The sequence below is a fragment of the Thermobia domestica genome, chromosome 3, assembly GCF_964235325.1.
Source record: "Thermobia domestica chromosome 3, izTheDome1.hap1.1, whole genome shotgun sequence".
In the NCBI taxonomy this organism is placed as follows: Eukaryota; Metazoa; Arthropoda; class Insecta; order Zygentoma; family Lepismatidae; genus Thermobia; species Thermobia domestica.
Genome location: NC_137456.1, coordinates 222,941,483 through 222,955,635, shown reverse-complemented (window position 1 = coordinate 222,955,635; position 14,153 = coordinate 222,941,483). Strand labels below are relative to the sequence as shown.

The 14,153-nt window shown below is 32.7% G+C and overlaps 1 protein-coding gene across 1 annotated transcript in view; it reads right to left on the bottom strand.

Annotated features, from left to right (window-relative positions):
• The window catches only part of LOC145680973 (uncharacterized), a 233,127-nt gene that overhangs the window by 44,538 nt on the left and 174,436 nt on the right, over positions 1-14,153 (bottom strand). Inside the window, exon 6 of the mRNA XM_081752191.1 lies at positions 8,947-9,097. Within this exon, the coding sequence (XP_081608317.1) occupies positions 8,947-9,097 (151 nt within the window). The remainder of the gene's footprint in view (positions 1-8,946; positions 9,098-14,153) is intronic.

Sequence of the window (14,153 nt, the reverse complement as noted above, 5' to 3'; positions counted from 1 at the left end):
AATCTCATTTCTGGGACCTCAGGGCCAGGGCTTATTTCTGATATCACGGACCATTTCAACCACACCACCCATGTGCAACAACTTTATGTTTAACAGGTGAATAGAAGGGACCCTAGCCCAACACTTCGGGATCCCATTTCGAGGCCAGGCCTGATTTCTGACATCACCACTGTGCTCGGGGGACACGGACCTCTCCAGAGCAACCATCCTCGTCCACCAACTCCATGTCCAAAACGGTTTCCCTTCCGTAGGAAGATTTTAATGTAATATTTCTCATACTCTTTGTATGATTCAAATCTGAATTTAAAGTTGACAAACAGCATAGAAATAAATATATACTATAATTTAACACTCAAAATAATAAGATTAAGAAACAGGAAAAACCTTCAGAATAGAAAACGATATAGTTTCTTACATCAGAAGAACAAGTATACAGGTTGGGTGAATTATTGAAAGTACTTGGAATGCGAACAGTCAGGGGCGTCATTTCAGACTTCGCTTGAGGGGGGCAAGAGCACCACCGATATAAGAAAACTTTCACGTTTTGTACTAGTATATTAGTAGTCAATCGATTAAAGTATATGTATTACTCAAACTCTTGGGGGGGGGCAATTGCCCCCTCCTGCCCTCCCTAAATGACGCCCCTGCGAACAGTGTTTGTTCCGAAAAATTAGATTAGACAAAGCCTGCCATCTACTAAAGATAAACTAGATCCAAAGTGACGAAGAGTGAATAAAATGTTTATTTTGAATTGGCAAGTACTAGAATATAGGCCAGACAGAAAGAACTGTAGAGGAATAAATTACAGCAGTGATTGCCAAACCGTCGATCGCGAACTACCACTAGCAGTACTGAGTTAACGCTAACGACAAGGGGCGCAGAGTTAACTGCTTGTTTCTTCCGCGCAACTGCCAATGTCAGCCTCATCTGACAGTTGATTGTATAAGTTTGGGGTTACGCACGTTATGTTTTTCGTGTGTATATTAGAAATTTGCTAACTTGCATAGTTTATTTAATATTTACTAGAAATGTAAGTTTACAGGCAATACACAAATGTAAGATTTTTTTTAAAGTTGGTAGTTCTTTCGGTTGGTTCACAATAGGATTTAAAAACGGTATAGTAGCTCAGAAGCTGGCGACCACTGAATTAGATCATTAAAATATGCTGTATAGAAAAGTAATATTCGATAAGGAGTGGGTACAATTTAAGTTTCTTCTCTCGTTGAAAATTAATCATACAGAGTGAACATAAAGAGAGCATCTCGAGAGAAACCGTCGAGATAAACGAAAAAAAAAAAAATTGAATAAAAGAGTACAACTCTAATTTGATATATACCCGGGTACACCTATTAATATGTAGAAGAACATAAAAAAATGGGTTCTGTAGTATGAGACTTTCAAGTTTAAAATTAATAATTACATTTGAAGTAATAAACTTGTCATTGAGATATGGCAGAAGAATGATAGTAATCATAGACATTAAAAATATGCAATAGATATACTTAGATATTTTACACATTTCTAATAAGAAATAATGAATTTAATAATTATCAGGTGGAGGGTTGCGCACGTGACGAGGTAGAATGTTCGTGACGATATTAGATGTGACATCTCTTCCAATAGAAACATACATTTTTAGAGAACGAGACCACTTTTATGACACGTTTTGAAGTCAAGATAGATTCAACTTGTCTGGTGTGCATCCCTAATCAGGTGATAGTTATTAAAATATACATGACGTAAAATCTTTAAAAAAAATGTTTAGCTAGGTAAATGAAATGTATTTGCAGTCTGGTGTTCAAGGACACAGAAGAGTTTGAGTGAAAGATGCTTCAAGTTGCTGACACAAAAGACTTACGTCGAAACTAAAGTTGTGATGCTTAGACAAATTTATATGTGGATACGAATGATAAATTGTTTTTACAAAGCATTGTGACATTAAAATAATCATATAGAATACCTACGTAAAAGTAAGATATAACAGATTCTCACACAACAACGAAAAATATTCCTCCATACACAATAGGAAGATGGTTTGTAGTATATATATCCTTAAGTACAGTTTTTGTTGACATGACACAATTTTTGTTACTGTCTACCATCAAGGAGAAAAAATAAATTTATAAAAAACTTACAAGTAGGCTTTTTTTTAATTGTAGGCTTTCACACAGTTTGTTTTACGTAGAAGTGAAAAATGTGAAAACACACACAGCGAGAAAAGATGTAGAACGCCTACTGATCAAAAGCAACGCTTCCTCTAATAATAGACATCTCGGAAGCTAGTGTGTTATGAGTTCCATATGGAGATGATGACAGAGTGAAATCCACGTCTGAATTTTTGGGATAAGAAACCAAAGCTACCAAGGAATGTTGTTGTCAGATGTGATAAATATACAATGCTCCAGGAATGGAACAAGTCGACCACATTTCATAAGTGATATTACACGATGTACCTGCTACACAGAGGAAAAGATGTGCAAATATATCTTCCTGTGTAAATTATACCCTATAGAGTTTTTTTTTTTTTTTTTTTTTAAAAAAAAAAAAGAAACCTTATTTCGGAAATATAGTTCTAAATATAGATCTCAAGGACAAAAATACATCAATTATTAATTATGGATTAAAAATTACATTTCCGTCATTTCTCTCTTTCTTCTCTCCTTGTTCTGCCTTTTTCTCTTTTTTCTTTCTTCCTTCATTTCTCTCTTTTTCTTTAGTGCAATCGTAGAACCTGAAACTACGTAGAAGAATTTTTAGTCCAGTCAATGAATATTTAAATATCTTCAAATTTTACAGTGGAAACGATCCTAACCAAACGATTTTCATGGAATTTCGGGAAAACCCGTACTACAGTACGAGAAAGCAATTTAAGTCAGTTTTGACTTTAAGTAATTCATTTAGTGATTTTGTAAAGAATTTCTTTTCGGGACAGCGCATTTATATCTTGAAAATAACTCTAAGAACTTTCATAAAATTTGATGAAAGCACGTTTCACATAACGAATGAGCGAATTGACTTAGTTTTATATTGAGAAGCCTGTTTCAGGGATGTCTACAGAAAATAAAATGCTTTTTTTCCGTTTAATGTTCCACGATTATCCCGTTTAGACTAAGGGAGACGATGATTAAGGTAAGTGAATAATGACGAAAGTATTGGTGGACAGAATGTGGGAAGGAACGGGAGTACCTCGAAAATACCTACGGACACAATGTTGTCCACCACTAACTTACTTGGCCGGGGGTCGAACCAGGGACCTCACGCACAATAAGTAAGCACTCTATCACTGAGTCACCGTACCCGCACGTCTACAGAAGAGATTTGCATGATATTAAATTTTAACCAAAAAAAAGTCTAACATTTTAAATAATATTTGACTAAAACATGGTTTTGGGTACGAGCAAGCTAAATGTCAACTTTAGGGAAATCACTTAGATGACTCTGCAGGGAAACAATTTGTGTTTGGGTAGGAGAAAGTCATTTATCTATATCTCGACTTGGCTAAAAGTCATTCAGTAGTGTTATTATGAAAGCTTACATTAGAAAAGACTTAATTATGTCTTAACAATAGCTCTAGCGAGTTTCATGAAACTTGGTAAAAACACTCTTTTGGGTATATATTTAGCTACCTCTGGATCTAAGAAAATATAAAATACTAATAAAAGGGAAAGGAAATCCTGCAGATTTCGAAGCGTTTGTGGGAATGCATTTCTGTGGCGTCTCAACATAAATGTGAATTTCTTGCTAGATTCTAAGTTTTAACTTGAAAAATGACGAAAACACGTTCTCACGTGCTACAAAGCGACTGAGTAAAGTACAAAATCGATATTAGGTAAATTAATTGACCCAAAAGTAGTTGTAGAAGAACAGATTTCGGGAAAGTCTAAATTATGTTTTGAAAGAACTCTATGGATTTTCACGAAAATTGGCAAATCTCATTTCTTAGTGGGAATAAAGATCTATGAAGATTTTGCCTTTGTAAGAGCTTCTTTGGAAGGAGTAATAAGGGAAATCATTTTGGGACATTTAATGGTTTTGATGGAGAGAGAAGATCGTAAGCCTGAGTAGGACTGGAGATACCTTATTAATGCAAACAAAGCCCAAGTCCTGCTCAGGTATTACGTATAGGTTTCTCAGATATCTTCCGCGATTGATTCCTGGTTGTGTAGGAGACTTATTTAGGTTTGCACCTAAAAATTAAGAATATTTGCTTGTCATATAGCGATGAAATTGTTCAACTTTTGCATGCTAAAAGCCGTTAACAGTTTTTTTTCGGTACACACAGATGAACGTTTTATGCTGAGCTTTTTTTTGTGTGTGTGTGTTTGTATGTTTTTGGTAACGAATGAAGGAATATACGTAAATGGATAAATTAAAACAATAGTGAAGAAGTTTTGCAACTTCCCCACATTATGTTTGTGATGTAGAAAAAGGGAAAATAATAATGTAAGTGAAAGAGTATTTGTATGAAGTAATATTGTAGCAATTTCATCCAACAATTTCAATAAATGCTGTACTCATCTTAAGAAATGTTCACAAATTTATTTCCCATAGGTTTCGCATCCATACCTTCCTTTACTACCTAATTTTTTAAAAATGCATAAACTGACAGAAAACTAATTTGCATAGTCTTATGACCCGGCAGCGAAAGTGTTAAGATGGGTCTTAACTCTGAAGGGTCATAAATGGTAGTGGCAGTTTGTGAAAATTTATTTGAGTTAACAATTTTAAGAGATAGAATAAATTTATAATTTTTGGTGCGAGGAACCAGTTAGCTAGTTTCCGATTTTCATAAATCGAATTCACGGCACCTGGAAAAATTATTTGGAATTTGATTTTCATGATCGACATTTAGGAGAAAAGTTTTTTTATGGCAAAATTATATAATCTTACTTTATAGAGCAAGATTCTGAATTTCGAGTACTTATTACTAATTGTGCACCTTAAATATGTTACAACCTATGAGGTAAATTGAAAATAGAGACTTATTTCAATTTCTTGTTAACAGATATCGTTAATTCTAGAATCCAGAAGAAAATATGAAATCTTTCAGTTTAACGTCCCACGATCATGGCCATTGGCAGCTACCAAGAAGATCCGGAAGGATCAGGAGACCATCTAATAGATTGTCATTGTTAAAAAAAAAAAAAAAAAACGGGGGAAGAGTGTAATAGTCAATAATATGTGAAGAATGTGGAAGAGTGTAATAGTGAATAATCTGTGAAGAATGTGGAAGAATTAAATAGTGAATAATCTGTGGAGAATGTGGTATAGCAAATAGTCTGTGAAGAGTGTGAGACTACTGTCAATAGTCTGTGATGGGCACGAGGATGGCCGGCTTTGGCATGAGTCAGGAGTTCGTGTGAGCAAGAATGAAGTTGGAGTATGCAAGTTGGCTTGTTAGAAGTACTGTGAAGAATACTATTTAGTAGCATGTGAACGATGATTAAGGCAAGTGAATTATAATGGAAGAATTGGTGGAGTGAGAAAGTAGAAGGAAATGGGAGTACCCCGAAAAAACCCACGGACACGATGTTGTCCACCATAAATTTACTTGGCCTGAATCAACGTGACCAGGGATCTCATGTATCAGAGGTAAGTGCTCCATGACAAGAACATAACTATTATAGAATGTAAATTGTGTTATTATCATCTTGATATTTTGAAACTTAATGTCTCATGTTAATATGAAAAAAGGAAATTTACAAATAATAGTGTTACAAGCCTGATGTGGCTCATGGACAGTGTGAAAGACAGGATTCATAATCATGGTGATGTAATCAACATGATCTATCGACCACTTTTAGACATCACATTTTTTCAGTTACTCATTTGACAGAGGATGAGTGAAATCCTGAACCACATTTGAACAAGAATAGAAGAAAAGAGTAAATCGTTATCGAATACTCTATCATGTCTCAGCTACTAATAATATAAATAGAATTGTTAACTCCAATGAGTGCTAGTATAAGAAACGAGAGTTCAGATTTTGTTGTAAAATCTTTGTGGTTGTTAAAAACGTGATGTTTCTTATATTTAGGTTTAGAAAACTATTTACAGTGCAAGCAATAGTTTAAGATGTCACTTTGTATAAAAATGTTGATTTTATTGATGTTACAGATCACTTATTGAATTAAATAAAATTCTAAATGCATAAATTAACTTTTATTTTCTGAAAGGAAACTACGCGTAGAAGATATGTTGACTCCTTGTCACGGAGAAATCTCCGAAGAAGACCTTTTCGTAAAAGCATTTGTAAGATCACGTAGCCAAAGATTTTGCGAGTAGGCGTAAGAGACACAGAATGAGATGACGAATGTGTGACGTATCCGTTTGTATATCAACATGTCAGTTATGTGCTGGCTGCTGGAAAGCTGAGGGTCAATGTGAGTACTTTCAAATAGAGTAAGATTATTGGCTGTTCTACCAGATCAACAAAGATAATGCTGTTGAAAATCCTTGAGCTTGCTCTTTACATTAAATGGTATGCCAGTATGTAAAACTCTATTGAATAACTAGCAAAACTTATTTGTTCTGCCTCTCCTCTTTCCCCCCAAAACTTGAGTTGATTATTGTTTGCCAAAACAACAAAAAGTCTTAGTAAATTTCGGCTTTGAATCATCGTTATCAGCCTCATCTTTCAATATTTCAGGGTCAGCATGAGTGAGTTAAACTGTATGATTTAGGAAATAAAAATATTTAAAAATGCTGACATTGAATACAAACTCATTTATGAAGTCATATGGTATATTTAAAGTTTTGCACAGTATGATTCTTTAACAATAGAACAAAATTAAAATTTCTCATCACTAATTCAGGTCAGAACAAAACCAACTTTGAAAATATTATAGTAAAATGATTTGTACAATCCGCGGCAAAAAACCTGCAACATGAGCATATAAGTTTATTGTGAAATGACGAAGTCTTTTGCTCCAAAATAAGTGTGCACGGGAGGAGGCCGAGGTTTATCCTGGCGTGATTCGTTCCACTTAAAAGTTATGTTGATTGCCTGTGCTGTTAGGCGTAGTTTCACAATAAACTTACATCCTCATGTTGCAGGTTTTTTGCCGCGGATTGTACAAACGGTGAGAATATGATTAACACGGGTTTCTGAAATTTCTCCCTATAGGTGGAATGAATATTAATATTTCAGCGCTGGGAAACAATTGGAAAACTTTTTGAGTTAAGAACTAGTGATTTCCAGCCTTGAAGGTCAGAAATAACAGACCAGAACCGTTCTACTGATTCCACTACTCAAATAGAGGATGTGTGATAGATTCCTCCTTTTTAGAGTAAAGAGACACTGAGGATGTACTTCTTTAAAAAGCTGTATCCTCTACTTTCTGTTATTCTTTCCTAATGTTTGAATTAGCAGTTTATTAGGAACAGTGATTCTCTAAAGTGACAAAAAAGGTAAGTATTTGCTTATTAAGTACAATTTCCCATATGCTATTTGTTTGTGGAAAGTTTTAGAATCCTAATAAAACGGTAAATATTTCAATCTGTGCATCACACTAATTCCTGATAATAATCAGTCACGCTATGTCGCTACCTTCGCTATCAAATGTTAAACTGTGGCAGGAAAAACTATTGTGACTATTTAATAGCAACTTAAAAACTAATGCTTCAACTTAATTATTTCCAAAATAACAAACAAATAAATAAATTTGTTAAATGTAGTCAATTAGAGCTTTTAATTAAGCATGATTTTAACGTATAGTATATAGTGGACCGAAGGTTTGGGTGGAATAACTAGTATTCAGATAAAATAAAGGACTAGCTAATGTGATTGATTTTGTATCGATACCTAAATAAATACATTACAATATAATATAATAAATTATTATTATCTTTATGTTATTATATAATTAATTAATATCATATACTAGAAGAATACATGTTCTTCACACGGGGAGAATACGTTTCATTTTGGACATAAAGGGCACCAATCAACTTAGGGATCCCAAAAACTATGAATTCGACACTAATATCGGTAATTTTCGATCATTTGTAATTATCTATCTCTATCTATCTATCTATCTATCTATCTATCTATCTATCTATCTATATATATATATATATATATATATATATATATATATATATATATATATATATATCCTACCCCCTTTCCCCAAACTACACGGCTGAATTTGGATTTAAATGACATCGGAAGTGTCACTATTCATCTCAGTGACCCCGAAAACTATGGATTCGATTCTAATATAGGTAATTTTCGATCATTTTGGAACTCCCTCCCCCCCAAGTTGCACCATCAAAGTGAAATGATAAAAACTCTCCCAGTCCTGAATCTAATCTATTTGGCAAATTTGAATCAGATCGGTCTTGTGATTCAAGAGTTAATAAGTTTATTTATTTTTATATATCTCCCCCTTCCCCCTCTCCTACGTTGTACCGTCAAAGTGAAATGATAAAAAAAAATTTCAGGTCCGAATCTCATCTGTGTTGAAAATTTGATCAAGATTGGTAGGGTAGTTCACAAACATAGTCATATAATTAATTAATTTTATATATTACAATATAATATATGGAAATATATTATAATAATACAAGTAAAAAGTTATTACGTAATCCCACTTATAGTTCAATAGTTAATTGTTCAGTTAATTATCACTATAGTTAAAATTGGAACAAAGTAAATATATCTACTTAATACTCATTTAACTAACTCTTTAAAGAGATACATTGACTGTATCTATTTCTCCCAGGAAGAAAAGAAACATCAAACTATATTAATCTTTCATAATCAACGAGAAGTAATACATCCCATAGACCAGCTCCAATCTCCTTTCTGACCCAATACCCTCGCAAAAGAGCTAGTCTTCGGCTAGCAAAAAAAAAAAAAAAAAAAAAAAAAAAGTATTTACTTTCAGTGGAGCAACTTATTTATGAATATATTTGATATTAAGAACTATAATATTCACTTACTTTGAGTTTGAACAAATGCTGGATACAACTCCCTACTGAGAAGAGGTTCAGGTAGGTCTCGGAAATATTCTTTTAGCAGCGTTGCTACGTCGTGCGGACAGTGGTCTTCTCCCAACGCTATCTCCTTCCCACAGTCAAAATCTTCTCTCAGCTGTTATATGAAATAAACAAATAAATAGTATGTATATTATATTAGAAATTAAAATAAATGGCTTTTCCATTGTTAGGATTACAACATTCAGTGCTCGAAGTCCGGGCTCGATTTTCGAAGAGATTTTAAGTGGTTTGAATCTCCCATTCAACTATTGTCCATACCTTTAAGTCTCGGTACTGAAACTGATATTGAATTCCAAAACAATAACCCAACCAAGCAAAAGAAAAATGTAACTTAGCATTTGTCATATTTTGATATGTTATTCTAGTTAGATAACAACACTGGGCATCGTACATAACTGTTTAAAAAAGATTTCAAATATAATAAAACGACAACATCATAACTGATATCTACAGATCAACATACATCACAAAAAGAGTAATTAGGCATAAAAAAAGTTCTCCAATATAAACAGAAAAAAATCTCAGATCTATCAATATTCTCTGCATAGCATTAGTTACCTTCATATCAATAGCATCCTTATTCATTCAATAGTATAGCATTCAATAACATCAATAGATATTTTCTTACGAGATATGTCATTATTGAAAGTTACCGAGAAAAGAAAAGAACATGTTTTCACAACAAACTACATATGAAATATGCAGTTACTTCTATCGGTGACTGCACAGCATACTAAAAGAGTATTCAAAAATAAAAATATGAAACGTGGTTAGTAATATTCTATAAAAGAAAAAGAATATAAGGGTAATACACATAAAAAGTACAGCAGCGGCGATTTATTTTCAGGTTTCCTCAAAGTATACTTCTTTGATTCTCTGTAGAAATTCATATCTTTCATTCAAGTTTATCTAAGGACCCTGAATGTGATTATTTCTGCTCTTCTGTGTTTCATTAAAGCATAAAATATTAAAAGACATCCACAAAAAATAGAAAGTATACACAGTGAATAGTTTTCGTATTGCTTTCATAGTATGTCTAATTTTCATAATATTATATTGAAGAAATTTTAACAAACAATATTACTTGATTTCAAAATCACTTCATATTAAGGGGCCTGTTGTGGTTGCAACATGTGTTAGCAATACATTACGTTCACTTATTTATTGTATTTTACACACACTACATATAACATTTCACACTAGAAATAAGTATTAGAAAAATAGATTAATGGTGAGAAATAAATGTTATTATTTAAGTAAAAACTTTTGGTCTTGTGATTACTATCGAAGAAGTTAAAAGAAAAATCTTCGAAAGCTTCTTCTACCATTGTAGGGCATTATTGAATGAATTGTTAGTTGGTACTGCAATACTTTTTCATCTTTTTATTTTATTCGGCAAAGAAGTATCTTCATTTCCTATCAGATATCTGGCTACGTATTTATATTATTATTATTATTTTTAAAATCCTCGTTTTTCCCTATGACCTTCCTATACTAAAGTTTGCTAAAACATTTTCTTTCTCCTATTGTAATACACTCTCCAGTAAAGTAGATTTCAAAGAACTTTCCTTAGAACCGCTTTCACAACACTAGATTTCATGCATCTATTTGTAGATTCAAACTCTGCTTGGATTAAAATGTCAGCAGTATGTTCTCAAGCAGTTGCCCAGATCTAACTTTAATAATTGGTTCTCTCCGTCCTAACGTGAATATTGCATAAGAACGTAAAACACCATTAATGGAATAAAAATAAAGTCGAGTTTAACAATGGAATATCTGTTGTAATGATACATTAACACAACTGATATTCTTTACTACGGATTTGATTTGCTTTTGAGTTTATTGTCCCGTTCAACAGCGAGGCTATATGAGACATGAACCTACGGTTTAACGTGGGATTCGAACCACTTGAGCTCCCGCCGAGAATCGAACCCGGGCCTCCCACTCCAAAGGTGTGTATTCTAACTGCTTAGCCATGACGTATCTAATTCTTTACTGCGGTTTTATTATTGAGAAAACATTTTATTCAGTAAAAGTTTATTGCGGTTAAGAAATTTTATCAATATTACATAAACAGATTTGTTTCAAAGGAATTATTTAACTATTATTTACTCCTACTTTAACTCGCGCTTTATGCAAATTAGGACGACATTTTGAATTATTTGTATTTAGTTATAGGATATTTTGTGTCAGTGTATAAGTAAAGGTCTAGAAATGGATTATTCGGCAACCGTAAATGAGGAAATGAATTATTCATTCCCTGTGTACAGCACATTTCGTAAAAGTATTATAGGTTCCTCACTTACAAAACCTCCAGAAGTAATTATCCTGGTAAAAGTAAAGCCTATTAACCTCACATAATCAACTCATGATTGCATAAATTAAAAAAAGTATTACATACTCCAAAGTTTCTTTAGCTATTTTCAACATAACATCTCAGAGTTTGGTAATCTTAAATGAGCAAATTAGTGATATTATATATATATATATATATATATATATATATATATATATATATATATATATATATATATTCATCTGACGAATACCAAGAAAGAATGATTCGATCTCTTTAGTAAACATCTTGTTATTTCCTTCTGAGGAGTAAAACTATTTTGCACCATGACTGATAAAATTCCATATGCTTGTTACAGTTACGACGTGTTTTATTATTGGTATTACTCTACTGCATCTAATTTAATCAACTTCGGTACCTATAAATTCGAGTAAATAAACAATTAAAGTACCAGTACGTTAAAATCTCATTCGATCAATTATACGGCAATAACAAAATTAAATTGATTCCGCCTTGAATACAATATCTGGTTTGTGTATACAGTACAATATATGATTATTCCAATTTCATATTCATTAACCCACTTCAAGACATTTTGATCTCATTGCATAAAGATAAAGCACAAAATTGAGTTGTACTTTAAATATGCTGAGTGCATCATATTAGTTACACAAGGTGCAATTTGTTGTCGCTCGGAGGAAATAATTAAAAGAACATCTCGACTTTATTCTCGTTTTTTTTTCTTTAGGAATAATTAAGCACAGAGTAACTTCAAAAAGATTACATGCTTCCACTTCGATCCTACACGAAACTTCTAACTATTACAGCGTCAGGTATAAATTCGGCTTTAGATATGTTTTCCTGCCTTTGCTCTTTCAGTCTGCTTCGTGGAAAACGCTTGGCAACCACTAATCTTTAACGCTGGCATCTGCCAGCACCCAGTACCACGGCGAAAGGCATTATTCCTCATGTCTTTGGAGGAAGACCAATGTCATATTTTTGCACCAACATTAACCACAAGACTTCAAGAGGAAGAAGAAACGGGGAAAAATGAGAAAAAATAAATAGAGAAAGAGGAAAAGTTGGACTTGGAAATCAAGCATCCGTAACGTTTCCTTTTCACGGTCAAGCATCATGAAATTTTCCTTCAAAGAAAATACTTCTTCACTTTGTCTCACTGTATTTTGATTCGCACTTAAGTACTAAGTGACATAGTGGCCTATATTGAACACATAGCTTAACCCATTTGATTTTTATTTTATACTATCATAACACATACAATAGCAGGTGTATTTAGTCATATCACACATTTTCTGAGAATATCTTAAGTTAATACAAGAAACACCGTTTGATACAATGATCGAATGAAAATTTGGAAATGAATTAACTTATTTTTAATATCATATCAGCATGATTTAAACTAAATCACTAACAGACTTTTGGCTTCATAAACACAAAGCTTTATGACGGCAGAAACAAAAATCATCTTCGATTCTATTCTATACCAAGTTAAATATCTCTGGATTGTTCGATTGTTATTACCCACCTCCTTACGATCCTCCTAATATTCTCCCATCTTCTTGTTTATCTATCTAGAGGGCTTTTCCCCTAGGCTTTCCAACTAGGATCTACACACTACAAGCGTATTAGCAATGTGAGTTGTCTTGCGTTAGAATTACCCGTATTTTGTGGCCTAGTTATTATAAAGTGTCGTATGCACTTGTTTGTTTACCTCTTTCTGTGCCAAATATTTTTTCTCAAAAGTATTTTAGAAAGTTTCAGCCCAAGTTAACCTACGTGTGCCAGCGACTAACTTCCATATTCATTTTAATAACGAAAATAATGATTTTTTAAAGAATTTTTTTACAAGTTGTATATACGTTACAGTAAGGAGAAATTAAACAACAATATACACACAATCTGTTAGTTTATAGTATATATTTTTTTTACTTATAACACAAAAACAAATAAATAATTTCAATAAAAATTAATTTTTATGGAAACCTAAGCATGAGAGATGCCATTTAGTTCAACTTAATGTGGCCTATAACTGATATAAATGTCATCTTTAGACAATATCTTATTTTAACCGAAATTGAAGTCTAATAACTAATGATAATTTTGGACTTTCTTCAAAAACTAAGTATGAGCTTTTATATGAACTTATTATCATTTTGTTCAGCTCAATAATAAATACCGAGATTTTATATGAACTTATTATCATTTGGTTCAGTTCAATAATAAATACCGAGCTTTTATATAAACTTATATCATTTTGTTAGGCTCAATAATAAATACCGAGCTTTTATATGAACTTATTATCATTTTGTTCAGCTCAATAATAAATACCGAGATTTTATATGAACTTATTATCATTTTGTTGAGCTCAATAATAAATACCGAGATTTTATATGAACTTATTATCATTTTGTTGAGCTCAATAATAAATACCGAGATTTTATATGAACTTATATCATTTTCTTCAGCTCAATTATATATACCGACTGATATATGTCTCTTCTTTGAACAAATGTTATCCGTGAAACGCTAATAACATCGTAGATTTTTTAAAAAAAATCTTCGGTATTAGCAGGGCTGGATTAACCCATCTGGAGGCCCAGGGCTAGAAAAATATGCGGCCCTTGCTGACTTCACCGAATACCAGGTTATCATAAAATAAGTTTCGTTGTTCAGGGAACTCTAGAGACGTAATCACTAGACAGAATACAACCAAACTTGGAAGGAGCATATTTGGGAACATGCAGAAGCGACTGGTGTAGAAAACAAAATTAGTTCCAATTTTCGCCACCAGAGGTAATTGTGGCGCTGTACAACGACATGTAAGTGCAGGGTT